This window comes from Dermacentor andersoni, chromosome 8 (assembly GCF_023375885.2).
Source record: "Dermacentor andersoni chromosome 8, qqDerAnde1_hic_scaffold, whole genome shotgun sequence".
In the NCBI taxonomy this organism is placed as follows: domain Eukaryota; kingdom Metazoa; phylum Arthropoda; class Arachnida; order Ixodida; family Ixodidae; genus Dermacentor; species Dermacentor andersoni.
Genome location: NC_092821.1, coordinates 147497039 through 147512427, shown reverse-complemented (window position 1 = coordinate 147512427; position 15389 = coordinate 147497039). Strand labels below are relative to the sequence as shown.

At 43.5% G+C, this 15389-nt stretch overlaps 2 protein-coding genes across 6 annotated transcripts in view; both read right to left on the bottom strand.

Annotated features, from left to right (window-relative positions):
* LOC129384294 (uncharacterized) overlaps window positions 1–15389 on the bottom strand; it is a 117284-nt gene that overhangs the window by 84727 nt on the left and 17168 nt on the right. Inside the window, exon 3 of one of the 5 annotated variants that reach the window (XR_011896176.1) lies at window positions 6205–6289. The exons of the other annotated variants lie outside the window; for them this stretch is intronic. The gene's annotated coding sequence lies outside the window, so the exon portion shown is untranslated. Of the gene's footprint in view, window positions 1–6204; window positions 6290–15389 lie in introns of those variants that run through there. 5 annotated transcript variants of the gene reach the window in all.
* On the bottom strand, window positions 4359–15298 carry LOC140219959 (uncharacterized). The gene is made up of 2 exons (XM_072290133.1): window positions 15191–15298; window positions 4359–6289 (listed from the first exon to the last, which is right to left on the bottom strand). Exons 1-2 carry the CDS (start codon window positions 15296–15298, stop codon window positions 4409–4411), a joined length of 1989 nt encoding a protein of 662 aa, XP_072146234.1. The 3' UTR covers window positions 4359–4408.

Here is a 15389-nt window from a genome sequence, read left to right as displayed (position 1 = left end):
CCGACGTCGACAACCGCAATCTGAGATTGTGCATGTTGTGCGGTTGAAACCGTATCATAGCCGCTAAAATCCGACTTCTTCAGCCGCTTAGGTTAGTTTTTGTTGTTGCTCGTCCCTCAGTGCCTTGTGACTATATCGCACACCACAGTGATTGTGACTATAGCCTATGTGTTCGTCCTAGGCCATCTCGGCGCTCTCACGTCAAGCCTATGTATGTTTTCATTCTTTTATTATTATTTTTTTGAAGAGGGGGTAGTGCCATATGCAGTAGCACAGCAAGGGGACTAAAGAAGAAGAGAACGAGGTTCGTCTCGGTATCGCGCATCAACGGTTTCTTTTCGTGAAAGACAAACGCCTGGATCCCCATTCAGTGTGCATACTTCAGCAGAGTATACGCGACAATATCACAATTCTGTAAAATGCATCGAATAGGATATCTAAAGCAGACGAAATTGATGTATTAAACAAGGCTTTCAACTATGCCACTAATAAGTGGCACGCTGTCAACGTTTAACAGCCAAACTCTGTCAAGTGAGGCTAGCATAGCACGACTGCTTGAGGAACTATCAGACATTCTTTGGGATATCATCGGCTTTAGAAACATTAGAAAAACTGGTGAGGCTTATACATTGATTAATAACGACGATGTCCTCTGCTATAGAGGTCATCCCAGAAAAGAAGCAATACGAGGTGGGATTCATAATCCATAAGGACATAGCGGGCAACATTGACGAATTCTACAGCATTCATGAGGGGGTAGCAGTCATCATCATCATCATCATCATCATCAGCCTATTTATGTCCACTGCAGGACGAACGCCTCTCCCTGTGTTCTGCAATTACCCCTGTCCTGCACCAACAGATTCCAACTAGCACCAGCAAATTTCCTAATTTCGTCGCAACACCTAGTCTTCTGCCGTCCTCTACTGCGAGTCTGTTCTCTTGGTACCCATTCTGTCACCCTAATGTCCAATGGTTATCTGATCTGCGCATTACATGACCTGCCCAGCGCCATTTTTCTCTCTCCATGTATATTAGAATATCGTCTATACCCGTTTGCTCTCCGATCCAAACCGCTCTCTTTTTGTCTCTCAAAAGTTATGCCTAGCATTGTTCCTTCCGTCGCTCTTTGTGCGGTCCTTAACTTGTTCTCAAGCTTCTTTGTCAGTCTCCAAGCCTCTCCCCCATATGTCAGCACCGGTAAAATGCACTGATTGTATACTTTGCTTTTCAATTATAATTAGGGTAGCAGTGGTCGTAATCAAACTTAATAAGAGGTATAAATTAAAGATAGCACAAGCCTATGCTCCAACATCCAGTCACGATGATGCGGAAATAGATCGGTTTTATGATGTTCAATCAGCAATGAGAAAAGCACAAACACAGTATACCGTTGTAATGGGCGACTTCAATGCAAAAGTGGGGAAAAGGGAGGCTGGTGAACAAGGAACTGGCAACTATGGCGTCGATTCTAGGAAAGCTAGAGGAGGGATGTTAGCAGAATTCGCAGAAAGTAATAAGCTTCGAATAATGAAGACCTTTTTCAGGAAGCGTAATAACAGAAAGTGGACCTCTAAAAGCCCTAACCGTGATACAAGAAATGAAATTAATTTCACACTTTCTGCCAATCCCAGCACAGTGCAGGATGTAGAAGTGATAGGCAAGGTAAAGCACAGTGATCACAGGGTAGTAAGGGTTAGGATTCACCTAATTTGAAGAGAGAAAGAGTAAAATTGGTCAAGAAGAAACAGGCCAAATTAGAGGCAGCAAGGGTAAAAGCTAACAAATTCAGGCTAGTACTTGCAAACAAATATGCCACCTTAGAACAGAGACATGATGATGACATAGGGCTAATGAATGAAACCGTAACTAGGTTGGCAGCATATGCAGCAATTAAAGTGGGAGGCAAGGCACCAAGGTAGCTAGTAGGCAAGCTCTCCCACGTAACAAAGGACCTAATAAAGAAACGACAAAGAATGAAAGTATCATCCAATTCAAGAGATAAAATAAAATTCGAGGAACTGTCAAAACTGATCAAACAGGCGAAAGTAACTGATATTTGAAACTATAATGTGAGAAAGACTGAAGAAGCCATAAAAAATTGATGCAGCCTGAAATCAGTGAGAAAGAAACTTGGCATAGGAAAAAGCAAAATGTATGCACTAAAATATAAGCAGGGTAAATATCATCAGCAATCTCAAAGGTCTAGTAAAAGCAGTGAAGGAATTCTATAAGGACACGTACAGTACCCAGAGGAGACAGGATACCACCACTGAAACAGTAATGAACAGGATTTGGAAACTCGTTCTATAACTAGCAATGAGAGCCTCACAAGACATGAAACGAGAAAGCGCGGCAGAGGAAGATGGAACAACAGTCAATTTAATCAAAGATGGAGGAGACATAATGCTTGGAAAACTGGCAGCTCTACGTATTTACAAAGTGTCTATTGACTGCAAGGGTCCCAGAAAACTTGAGGAATGCCAATATTATGCTAATCCACAAAAAGGGAGACGTGAAAGAATTGAAAAATTATAGGCCCATTAGCTTACACCCAGTACTATATAAAATATTCATCAAAATAATATCCAATAGAATAAGGGCAACACTGGACTTTAGTCAACCAAGGGAACAGGCTGGCTTCAGGAAGGGGTACTCTACAATGGATCACGCCCACGTCATCATTCGGGTAATTGAGAAATCTGCAGAGTACAATAAGCCTCTCTGCATTGCTATCATAGATTACGAAAAGGCATTTGATTCAGTAGAGATACCAGCAGTCATAGCGGCATTACGTAATCAAGGAGTACAGACCGCTTACGTAAATACTTTGGAAAATATCTAGAGAGATTTCACAGCTGCATTAATTAAACAAAAGAAAAGTAGGAAGATACCAATAAAGAAAGCAGTCAGAAAGGGAAACAACCTCTTCACTGTGTGCTTGGGAGAAGCATTCAAGCTATTAAACTGGGAAGGCTAATGATTAAGGATTGAAGCCGAATATCTCAGCAACCTTCGGTTTGTCGATGATGTTGTTCTATTCAGCAACATGGCAGACAAGTTACAACAAATTCTATTCAGCAGACAAGTTCTATTCAGCAGACGAGTTACAACAAGTGATTAAGGACCTTAACAGAGAGAATTTAAAAGTGGGGTTAAAGATTAATAAGCAGAAGACAAAGATAATGATGAATAAGTTGGAAAGGGAACAAGAGTTCAGGATCGCGAGTCAGCCTCTAGCGTCCATGAAGGAGTGTTTACCTAGGTCAACTAATCACGGGGAACCCTAGCCATGAGAAGGAAATTCATAGAATAATAAAGATGAGTTCGATGGCATATGGAAAGCATTGTCAGCTCCTGACTGAAAGCTTACCATTATAATTGAAAAGGAAGGTGCACAATCGGTGCATTTTACTGGTGCTGACATATGGGGCAGAGACTTAGAGATTGACAAAGAAGCTTGAGAACAAGTAGAGAATCGTAGAAAGAGCGATGGAACGAAGAATGCTAGGCATCACATTAAGAGACAGAAAGAGAGCGGTTTGGACCAGACAGCAAATGGGGATAGTTGATATTCTAATTGACATCAATAGGGAAAGATGGAGCTGGGCAAGTTATGTAATGTGCCGGTTAGATAACCGTTCAACTATTAGGGTTGCAGAATGGGTGCCAAGAGAAGGAAAACGCCATCATGGACGACAGAAGATAAGGTGGAGCAATAAAATTAGGAAATTCGCGGGCGCTAGTTGGAATTGGTTGGTGCAGGACAGGGGTGGTTGCAGGTTGCAGGGAGAGGCCTTCAACTCGCAGTGGACATAACATAGGCTTATGATGATGACATTTGGAAAGTCCCCGAAAACAATTTAACAAGTTCACGAAAGGTATAATTTGATACAACAAACTTGTACGCTTTGGATGATTATCATATACAGCTTGCATAACTGCGATGCCTATTCCAGGTGCAGAGCTACAAATTTATAAACATCTTGCTTCAATTTTTTTTCAAGCTGAACAATCTTTGTAAATTCCTGTTAGAACATTCAGGCTTTCAACCAAAAATCTGCTTCCAGCAGTCGCCAGAATTCAATCTTATCTCTCAGATGGAAGAAATTTCCTTATAATTGGACAACTGGTTATTTCAGGAAAGCATTACTGTGTTTTACATGCGTTTAAATACGCAGCATTGGTGTGGGGCTCGAGCTAAAGCTTCCCCTTAGGAACATGTGGAGACAATTGTGCTACCTGACGCTGTTGAACACTATGTAACATGCTGCACGTATGTAGATATTTAATTTAGACTATAGTTCAACGAGATTGTTGACCTACCCTACAGTGTCATGGTGCTGTGCTATTTTAAGTCTGTTGAAGTGACAAGGACCTGGAGCAGATGGTGAAACTATATGGCCAGTCACTTGTATGAATGCACTGGTGTGTCTTCAAAGAATTCTGCAACGAGAATCTCTGAAGGCTGAGTGGGCATTGAAATGGCTTCTTGCCTCATGTGTTTCCTGAGGCTGCACCTTAATAAGAAGCTCTTAGAACATAAAGGGCACTGATATGGCTTCTCGCCTGTGTGGGTGCGCAGGTGGATTTCCAGGTGGCTCTTTACCCAGAAGCTCTGAGAGCATGAAGGGCAATGATATGGCTTCTCACCTGTGTGGGTGCGCATATGGACTTTCAGGTGACCATTGTGTGAGAAGCTCCGAGAGCATGAAGGGCACTGATACGACTTCTCGCCTGTATGGGTGTGCAGGTGGGCGTTCAGGGAGGCCTTGAGTGAGAAGGTCTGAGAGCGTGAAGGGCACATAAAGGGCTTCTCGCCTGTGAGGATGCGCAGGTGCTGATTGAGCTTGCCCTTTCGTGAGAAGCTCTGAGAGCATGAAGGGCACTGATATGGCTTCTCGCCTGTGTGCCTCCGCAGGTGATTGTTGAAGTGTGATCTGTATAAAAAGCCCTGAGAGCATGAAGCGCACTGATATGGCTTCTCGCCTGTGTGCCTCCGCAGGTGATTGTTGAAGTGTGATCTGTATAAAAAGCCCTGAGAGCATGAAGCGCACTGATATGGCTTCTCGCCTGTGTGCCTCCGCAGGTGATTGTTGAAGTGTGATCTGTATAAAAAGCCCTGAGAGCATGAAGCGCACTGATATGGCTTCTCGCCTGTGTGCCTCCGCAGGTGATTGTTGAAGTGTGATCTGTATAAAAAGCCCTGAGAGCATGAAGCGCACTGATATGGCTTCTCGCCTGTGTGCCTCCGCAGGTGATTGTTGAAGTGTGATCTGTATAAAAAGCCCTGAGAGCATGAAGCGCACTGATATGGCTTCTCGCCTGTGTGCCTCCGCAGGTGATTGTTGAAGTGTGATCTGTATAAAAAGCCCTGAGAGCATGAAGCGCACTGATATGGCTTCTCGCCTGTGTGCCTCCGCAGGTGATTGTTGAAGTGTGATCTGTATAAAAAGCCCTGAGAGCATGAAGCGCACTGATATGGCTTCTCGCCTGTGTGCCTCCGCAGGTGATTGTTGAAGTGTGATCTGTATAAAAAGCCCTGAGAGCATGAAGCGCACTGATATGGCTTCTCGCCTGTGTGCCTCCGCAGGTGATTGTTGAAGTGTGATCCGTATAAAAAGCCCTGAGAGCATGAAGCGCGCTGATATGGCTTCTCGCCTGTGTGCCTCCGCAGGTGATTGTTGAAGTGTGATCTGTATAAAAAGCCCTGAGAGCATGAAGGGCACTGATATGGCTTCTCGCCTGTGTGCCTCCGCAGGTGATTGTTGAAGTGTGATCTGTATAAAAAGCCCTGAGAGCATGAAGCGCACTGATATGGCTTCTCGCCTGTGTGCCTCCGCAGGTGATTGTTGAAGTGTGATCTGTATAAAAAGCCCTGAGAGCATGAAGCGCACTGATATGGCTTCTCGCCGTTGTGGGTGATCACATGGGCATTCAGGCTGCCCTTGCGTGAGAAGCTCCGAGAACATGAAGGGCAGTGATATGGCTTCTCACCAGTGTGGCTGTGCAGGTGATTGCTTAAGTGGGATCTGTAGAAGAAGCCCTGAGAGCATGAAGCGCACTGATATGGCTTCTCGCCGGTGTGGGTGTTGATCACATGGGCTTGCAGGTGACCCTTGCTTGAGAAGCTCAGAGAACATGAAGGAGACTCAAACGGCTCCTCGGCAGTATGGACACTGGCATGTGCTTCCATTAGCCTCATAGTCACACAGGTGACATCGGTGGAGGCATCCTTGCCTTGAGTTGTCACGTTTGGCAGTGGATGGAGAAATACAAGGTCTCGACGCTGCACAAGTAAGACAAAAGCACTTAAGAGTTATAATGAAATGCGAAAAAAGAACACAGAGTGCTAAATTTAATAACAAGCTGCCTTTTTTTTTTATTTAGGAGATCTTCTGGGTGATTTTAAGTAGGATGAAACAAAGAACTTCTAATGGCCCTTTTTATTTTACTCAATACTTCTGCATTTGAATGATTCATGTTGCCGTTTGTGAAGTCCGCTTATAAAAAATATTTTTTCAGAAAGCTAAAAAATCCCAAATGAGAGAATGTGGATGTGTCTCTTGGATTGCTATGACTCTTAGAGAAGACTAAAGATGCTAGGACCAAGCTTGCTTTTTTATCTTCAATGAGCACTTGAGGCCCGGAGGCCATATCTGGCACTTGAAAAAGTTGTTGCAATTTTCTGGCACAAAAAAATGGTCTCCTATGAGACTTCATGGGTGGGTTTCCACTTGATCACACACTGAACTTTGGCAATGTTTTCGTAAGTTGAGATTGCAAGGAGCTGGCTAGGAAACAATGTATCTTTCCCCATATAACCCATAAATACGTACAACCCACATCCTACTAACCAACCGCGCCGCTGCTACTATGGCCGACCCATCGTGGTGGTGGGAAACCAAGGACAATATGACTTCTTACAACGAAATTGTGAAATGGTACCGACTAGAGCGAAGGACTATGCTGCCACCTCATCCGGGCTTGACCCGTAAGGAGGCGGTTTTATATCAACAACTTCAAACGGGGTCGTTATTCACCCCGGTGCTGATGAGGCACGTGTGTCCAAGTGTTTATGAAAGTGATCTGTGTTGTGTGTGCCGAAAGGAAAGAGCCACTGCAGCTCACATCCTTTGAGACTGTGCTAAGAATCCGCACGAAGCTGCTACGATGACAATGATCCCACCGCGGCTCGAGGCCGCAACGAGGTGCTATGACCAAGATGTTCAAACCCAGGCCGTCCAGTAGATCTCGGCGGCCTTCGAAAGGCAATGACCGAGCGAAACCGGAGGGAGGCTGCCACCCCAAAAGAGGGGCAGGCGCGGTCGACCAAAGGGAATAGTGCGGCCGCAGCCGAAGTAGAGGCGCCACACGCCGCGAAGACATCATGGCCGCGTCACGGTAACGCCTCCCTAAAATGGGAAGGATAACCGTTCTGCAGGCATTCACAACAAAGTTTCTTCACTCACTCACTCGCATCCTCTTTCAGAAAAGCCCAGAAGGAAAAAAATAATGTGTGCCTATAACACATGAAAATAACTGCATACAACTCTCATATGTTTACAATACCAGCATCCATTTGGAGATAAACGACTTGTCCACGTAGTATCTTCAGCCAGTGACTCTGCTTTGCTGTTTTCAGAGACTGGTGCTGGGCCATTAAGCATGGCTTATCATGACCCAAGTTATACTTTACCAGTGCCATGTGCACTATTCATCATCATCAGCAGCAGCCTGGTTATGCCCACTGCAGGGCAAAGGCCTCTCCCATACTTCTCCAACTACCCCGGTCATGTACTAATTGTGGTCATGTCGTCCCTGCAAACTTCCTAATCTCATCCGTCCACCTAACTTCCTGCTGCCCCCCGCTACGCTTCCCTTCCCTTGGAATCCATTCCGTAACCCTTAATGACCATCGGTTATCTTCCCTCCTCATTACATGTCCTGCACATGCCCATTTCTTTTTTTGTTTATTTCAACTAATATGTCAGTAACTCGCGTTTCTTCCCTAACCCAATCTGCTCTTTTATTATCCCTTAACGTTACACCCATCATTCTTCTTTCCATAGCTCTTTGCATCGTCCTCAATTTATCTTTATTTCACAAATTCTTTCATAGCCCTATGCGCATTGCACCTTATATCCTTCCTCCTTCACGCATATCTCACTGCACCAGCCATCAGCTATAGGTTGCCCGTCCACGCTCACGCACTGTCACGTTTTCAAATTCTTTTGTTCCTCGCACAGCTGTAGACTGGCACGGCCTTCCTAATGACGTTGCTGTCATTATGTGCCCATTGAAGTTCATCGAAAATGTAAAGATCTTCCTGTTATTGTAACTATGCATTTTTATTCTTGCCACCCCTTATGTAACGCTCCATTTATTGGAGCCTTTAAGGTTATAAAATGAAATTAAATGAAATGTAGAACCCTTTTCGTAAACCTCTAGGTTTTTACCCCATACATGAGTACTGGTAAGACACCATCTCATCCAGCTGTTATACAGTACCAGCTGTTATATGAGTACTGGTAGGACACCATCTCATCCAGCTGTTATACACTTTTCTCTTGAGGGATAATGGTAACCTGCTGTTCATGATCTGAGAATGCCTGCCAAACGCACCCCAGCCCATTCTTATTCTTCTGATTATTTCAGTCTCATGATCCGAATCTGCAGTCGCTACCTGTCCTAAGTAGATGTATTCCCTTACCACATCCAGTGCCTCGCTACCTATTGTAAACTGCTGTTCTCTTCCGAGACTGTTAAACATTACTTTAGTTTAGTGTTCTGCAGATTAATTTTTAGACCCACCCTTCTGCATTGCCTCTCCAGGTCAGTGAGCATGCATTGCAGTTGGTCCCAAGTTACTAAGCAAGGCAATATCATCAGCGAATCGCAAGTTACTAAGGTATTCTCCATTAACTCTTATCCCCAATTCTTCCCAATCCAGGTCTCTGAATACCTCCTGTAAACACGCTGTGAATAGCATCGGAGAGATCGAATCTCCCTGCCTGATGCCTTTCTTTATTGGGATTTCGTTGCTTTCTTTATGGAGGACTACGGTGGCTGTGGAGCCGCTATAGATATCTTTCAGTATTCTTACATACGGCTCGTATACAGCACGATTTCCTAATTCTTCCACGACTGCTGAGGTTTCGACTGAATCAAACGCTTTCTCGTAATCAATGAAAGCTATATATAAGGGTTGGTTATATTCTGCACATTTCTCTATCACCTGATTGATAGAGAAATGTGCGGACTATAACTGCTAAATGCTAAATGGCGACCCATGTAGAGGAGCAAAATGACCAACAGTGCAGGAGAGGAGAAGGGAGCTTCCACACACAGGGGGGGAAAACGATGGGGCTCCTCAGGAGATCACAAAAGTGTGGGTAGTCGCGAACTTGGCCCGAAAGTGTGGCTTTGTGGCGGCGCATGTTGCGCTGCCATGGACCCACACCTCAAATCGAAATCCCAGTAATTTACACACCGAGCCTGGCCTCACAGTAAAATTTTTCCGGTGTTTGGCGTGGTTTACAGGTGCAAAAATATGGAGCTTCTTTTTGCTCTGCCATCCCAAAACAGTGGCAAATTATTGCTGGAACCGACAAGGAATAGTGCAAACAAACCGCTCCCTTTGCAAAGTGCAATGCATTTTAACACACAAACAGGTGAAGGTATTGTAGTGTTTGCGAAGGGAGGCACTGAGCATCATCGGTGGCTCCGAAGAAACGACATCCACACTAGTTTCATACCCTGCGCCCAACTTGCCCCTCGGTTGCAGTGAGAACGTTTATATATTAGGCCCCACTACAGAACAGCTGCTAAAACAGCTTATTGATGGTCAAAAGAGCATTCATCAAAGATTCAACTACATCGAAGCTAAACTAAAGGAGGTCGAAGCGTCTGTGGCAATAGCGAAGGAAGTGGGGGTGAAAGTTTGTTGCCTAGCGAAAGCTATACAAGACGTGGCGAGAAAACTAGTGAATGTGGAAGACAGAAGCCACAAAAATAATCTCATACTCTTAGGCATCCCGGAGTGTACAGAACAAACGGCATCCTTGACACATACCGTGGTTACTGACTTATTTATGAACACACTCGGTGTTCAGGTATCCTCGGTTAAGCGAATACATAGGTTTGGCAGGAAAAGGTCGAACAGACCACAACCAATAATATTGAAGCTAATTGACTACCGAGAAAAAGTAAACGTGTTGAGAAACAGCTCAAAGCTAAAGGGAAAGAACATACCTATATCGGAGGACTTTTCTGCTACCACTAGGTCAATTAGGAAGAAAGTTTGGGATAGCACAGCTGAAATTAGGAAAGAGTGTGGCAAAGTAAAACTCATCCACAACAGAATTAAAATTGGCAATATGTTTCAATGGGACTGTTCCAAAATGCAAAGAGCACGTGCCTTCAGGGAAGCACCCACTCACGGCCAGACGTCATGACCCGCGAACGCCACAACATTCTGTTGCCTTAATATAAATGCTAGAAGCATAGTTAACAAAAGAGCCGACCTTGAATGTTCTCATTATTGCAAACAAATCACACTTCACAGTTATCACCGAGACATGGTTACATCAAGACATCGCCAATTTTGAGATTACACCTGCTGGCTACGGCATTTACAGAAAAGACCGAGATTCCAGAGGCGGTGGTGTTGCAATTATTTTCTGTGAGTCATTAACTGTGTCTCGATTGCCTGATATTGCAGGAATTGAATGCGTTATCTTGAAGGCCAACTTGCACAATTCGTGTTTAATTATCGGAGCTTTTTATCGCCCTCCAACCGCTAAAGCAATTTCTTTGAAAGCCTAAACGAGTTCTTGTGTGGGCACAGGAATCATTCGAGTTACATATTGTTGGCCGGCGACTTTAATGTCCCAGATGTTAAGTGGTCAGATGAATTTCCCGAGGCACTTTCACAAACGGCCGAACACCTTGTCGACATCGTTCTGCTTCACGATCTGTCACAATTGGTCAAGCTGCGTATACGAGTTCAGAGCAGATGTTCATCAACTTTAGATTTGTTCCTCACCAATTTAAAAACTCTCTCTAGCGATCCAATTATCAGCATTTTTGATGGAATATCTGACCATAAAACAGTGTGCCTGACAATGAAACTTAATCCTGTCTTCAAAGAAAAATGCAAAGAAAGACTCGTTCCTGCGCTTGAACATGCCAGCGATACAGATATTTTAGATGCCCTGGACAATTCCTTTTTCAATTTCGTTTCTGAGTATCAAAATGCCTCTGTAAACACTTTGTGGAACAGCTTCAAAAATCTGGTTACTTTGTGCATAAACAACTTCGTTCCAACAAACCGCTATGTGAAACGTCCTTCTAACACCTGGATGACGCGCGAGGTTGTTCATCTAAGGTGCAGGGTTAAAAAGGCTCGAAAAAAGCACCAGCTTACACCCTTCATCATCTACCGTTGATATGCTGTCTCAGCTACACGTAAACTTGAAAGACGCCGTTAAAAAGGCGCAAGACGACTACCAAACCGTTCGCTTAAAAGGGTTTCTTGCTTTCTCGCTCGCCACAGAAGTTCTGGCGTTATCTATCTACCAGGAAAAAGCCACCCGTCAGACTTCTTTTGCAAGGGATAGCTGTGACTAATGAAGCGCTAATCGCTGATGCATTCAATGTTTACTATTGCTCCGTTTTTACCAGTGATGACAACGTTCCATGCTTCCCTGGTTTCGACGACAAACCACCTATTGACGATGTTCATATAAGCGAAGACGGCGTCCTTTCGCTCTTCCTTAACTTGGATATCAAAAGGCCGCCTGGTATTGATGGTGTTCCTACTGTCTTTCTCTACCGATATGCTGAATGGTGCTCGAAATACCTATGCCTAATATTTAGAACATCGCTCGCAAGCGCTGAACTACCCCACGAATGGAAACAAGCCAACATTACTCCCATTCCAAAGGCAGAAGACAAGTTACTTGTGTCATCGTATAGGCCTATTTCCTTGCTCTGTATTTGTGCTAAAACACTTGAGCATATCATATCCAAACACCAGTCGACATTCCTTGAACAAAACTACATAATTGACAACCGTCAGCATCGCTTTCACCGGGGTATGTCTACCATTACCCAGCTAACTCAAAACTATTCATGACCTTACATTGGCCATCGACAACTCCAGTCAAACTGATATCATATTTTTAGACTTCGAGAAGCTTTTGACCACGTGTCTCATTCTAAACTGCTCTCAAAATTAAGACCAATACTCAAGAATGATTCATTACTCGCATGGTTTGCAGCCTACTTATCCCACAGGTCCCAGACAGTCACCGTTGGCCACACAACTCCTAAATCTGCCCCTGTGCAATCTGGAATCCCTCAGGGCTCTGTACTAGAGCCTTTATTGTTCTTGATTTTTATGAATGATTTGGTTAGGGATCTTCCTGTTGTGGCACGCTTTTCGCTGATGACTGCATTATTTATAAAGAAATCCGCACTCCGGCAGGTCAGGAATTATTAAACAATGCGTTAAATTGCATACAGACATGGTGCTCCACGTGGCAAATGAGTATTAACATTAAGAAAACAGTGGAAATGCAAGTAAGTCAAGCAAGTGCAAGGAAATGCAAGTCTCACCATCGTCAGTCATGTCTTCACTCAACCTGACATCTCTCGCCGAACAGCGACACGTTCATTCTTTAAAATTTTTTCATGGCATTATTCACTCATCTTGTCGCCTCTCCAGTAATGAATATATCACCTTTGCAAAAATATCTTCTAGTAGGAGACATCACGCGCTTAACATTACACCATTTTTTGCACGCACTAATACTTTGAAGTATAGCTTTTTCCCTAAAACAATTGAAGCCTGGAATTCGCTACCAGGAACCAACCGTTCACTCCCATTAAATGAATTCTTGTCCGTACTCCCTCAACACTGCGCCTAAACTTTCTTTGTTGCCTATTGTATTTCTTTCTTGTATTGTATTATCCACTCCTGCTATAGCCCCAGCAGGGGCTGCAGTATGTGTAAATAAATAAATAAATAACATGTAAGGTTCAATCCTTGAAGTTCACTTACGTCCTCAGTGGCACCAGTCTATCTGAAGTATCGAGTTATAAGTACTTAGGACTATTAATTAATCATGATCTTCGTTGGAATAATCACGTGACCTATAAATTAAGAGAGCTATGAAACGCTTAGGATATTTATGCAGATCTTTAGGTACGTCAACAACAGAAATTAAACTCTTGGCCTATAAAACTTATGTAAGACCGATCCTCGAATAATACGCCGCAGTAATTTGGGACCCCCATACAAAAACTAACATTAAAAAACTCGAGAAAATACAGAACAAATTGGTCAGATTTATTTACAACTCTTATAGTTGGAAAACATCCCCTACAGCCCTTTTACAGACAGCCAATTTGGAGAGCTTGGAGGCAAGGTGGTATCGTGATAGACTAAAGCTCTTCTATTTACTGTATCATGACAAATTAGGAATAGATAAGAATCTATACTTTCAACCAGTACAGCGACGGCAAACTCGATCATTCCACTCCAGGAAAGTCAGTGAATATTTTGCCAAAACGTATGCTCTTAAATACTCGTTTTTCCCGCGTACAATCCGTAATTGGAACGACCTGCCTGCTGAGGTGGTCGAAAGCACCACTATTTTGTCTTTCATGTGCGCACTTGACCGTTTGCAATAAGTAATTGCCTTCTATTTATCAAGCGTTTTTTTTTCATACGTATTTATTCATGTGCGTTCGTTCTGAGCTGTGACATCGAATACTCTCTTTGTTATGCGCAGTGCCGAGTGCTGTCATGCGCAACATTGGGATGCTGTTTACATGGAATTCTTGTATTGTTTCTTGCTTTATACATATATGAGCTGCGATATCGAATGCTCACTTTGTTATGCGCAGTGCCGAGTGCTGTTATGAGCAATGTTAGGATGCTTTTGATAAGAAATTTTTGTACCCTTGTATTGATCATTTATTCTTGTATTGTATCGTATATATACCCACTCCTGCCCAAGGCCTGACACTCAGTCCGGCAGTATGTACCAAATAAAATAAACATTATATATATATATATATATATATATATATATATATATATATATATATATATATATATATATATATATATATATACGAGGATTGATCCAGAATTACGGTTCCCATCAATATTATATATAGACAATGTTGTCTATTCTCATAGAAATTTACATCATTCTAAAAATGAAACTTAGCTCTATTTACATACATAATCACCATCTTTTTCTAGGCATTTTTGTAAAAGGTGCTCCAATTTCTGTATCCCAATATCGTAAAACTCCGCCGCCAACCCGCTGAAGCGTTTCACCTCTTCTTTGACTTCATAGTCCCTACAGAAGCGTTGGCCATTCAAATGTTCCTTTAACTTAAGGAACAAGTGATAATCACTAGGCACAAGGTCTGGACTGTACAGTGAGTGGGGCATGACAGTCCACCCAAAGTTTGTCAAAAGTTTGTGGGTATGAAGGGAGAAATGAGGTCGGGCGTTGTCGTGAAGCAGCGTTACACCGGCTGCCAGTCGTCATCGCCGGCAGTTCTCGATAGCTCGCCTGAGTTTCCTTAGTGTTGCACAATGACTGTCCCGAGTTGATTGTTGCCCCACGTTCGATGAAATCGATCAGCAGTATCCCCTTATGATCCTAAGAAACAGTGGCCATGACTTTGCCAGCAAAAGCAGTTTGAACTTCTTTGCGACTGGCAACTCTGGGTGACGTTACTGTTTGGTTTTTTGTTTCATTTCGGGAGTGAAATGAAACACCCACATTTCGTCTCGCATAACAATGGAGCCCAACAATCCTTCTTTATCCTGACACTTTTGAAGAAACTGGCAAGCACAGGGCGTTTCTCCTTGTAGTCTGATGTCAATAGCCACGGTAACCATTGAGCACAACACTTGTGAAACCCCAATTTTTCAGTCAAAGCACTTTCCACTGTACTGTAAGAACTCCCAGGAATCTGAGCGACAAGTTCACGGATGGTGATCCTTCTGTTTTAAAGCACTTCACATTAGACCTTCTTGATATCCGCCTCCGAAAATGAGTCTTCCACTCCATTCTTCATCGTAGACTTCCTTCCGACCGGCCCTAAACTCTTTGCACCACTTTCGTTCATGTTGAACGGACATACACTTGTTGCCATACACCTCTGACAACTGATGATGAATATTCACAGGTGGAGTCCCTTTGGCATGCAAAAAGCCAATTTCGAAACGAATTTCATACTTGGTGGGACCAACAATGGGAACCTTCATATCGGACGGCTGCTGAGCCAAGAATGAACAGCACAACAAAGCACGGCCAGGGAGAAACAGCCACACGCAGCAGTGTTGCTGGACTTCACCT

Excerpts from the sequence above, each read along its gene's own strand:
- LOC140219959 (XM_072290133.1), bottom strand. The coding sequence starts at position 15,298 with ATGAAGGTTCCCATTGTTGGTCCCACCAAGTATGAAATTCGTTTCGAA. Across the intron at positions 6,290-15,190 it reads TTCATCATCAGTTGTCAGAG|CGTCGAGACCTTGTATTTCT; the intron begins GTGTATGGCAAC and ends TTACTTGTGCAG.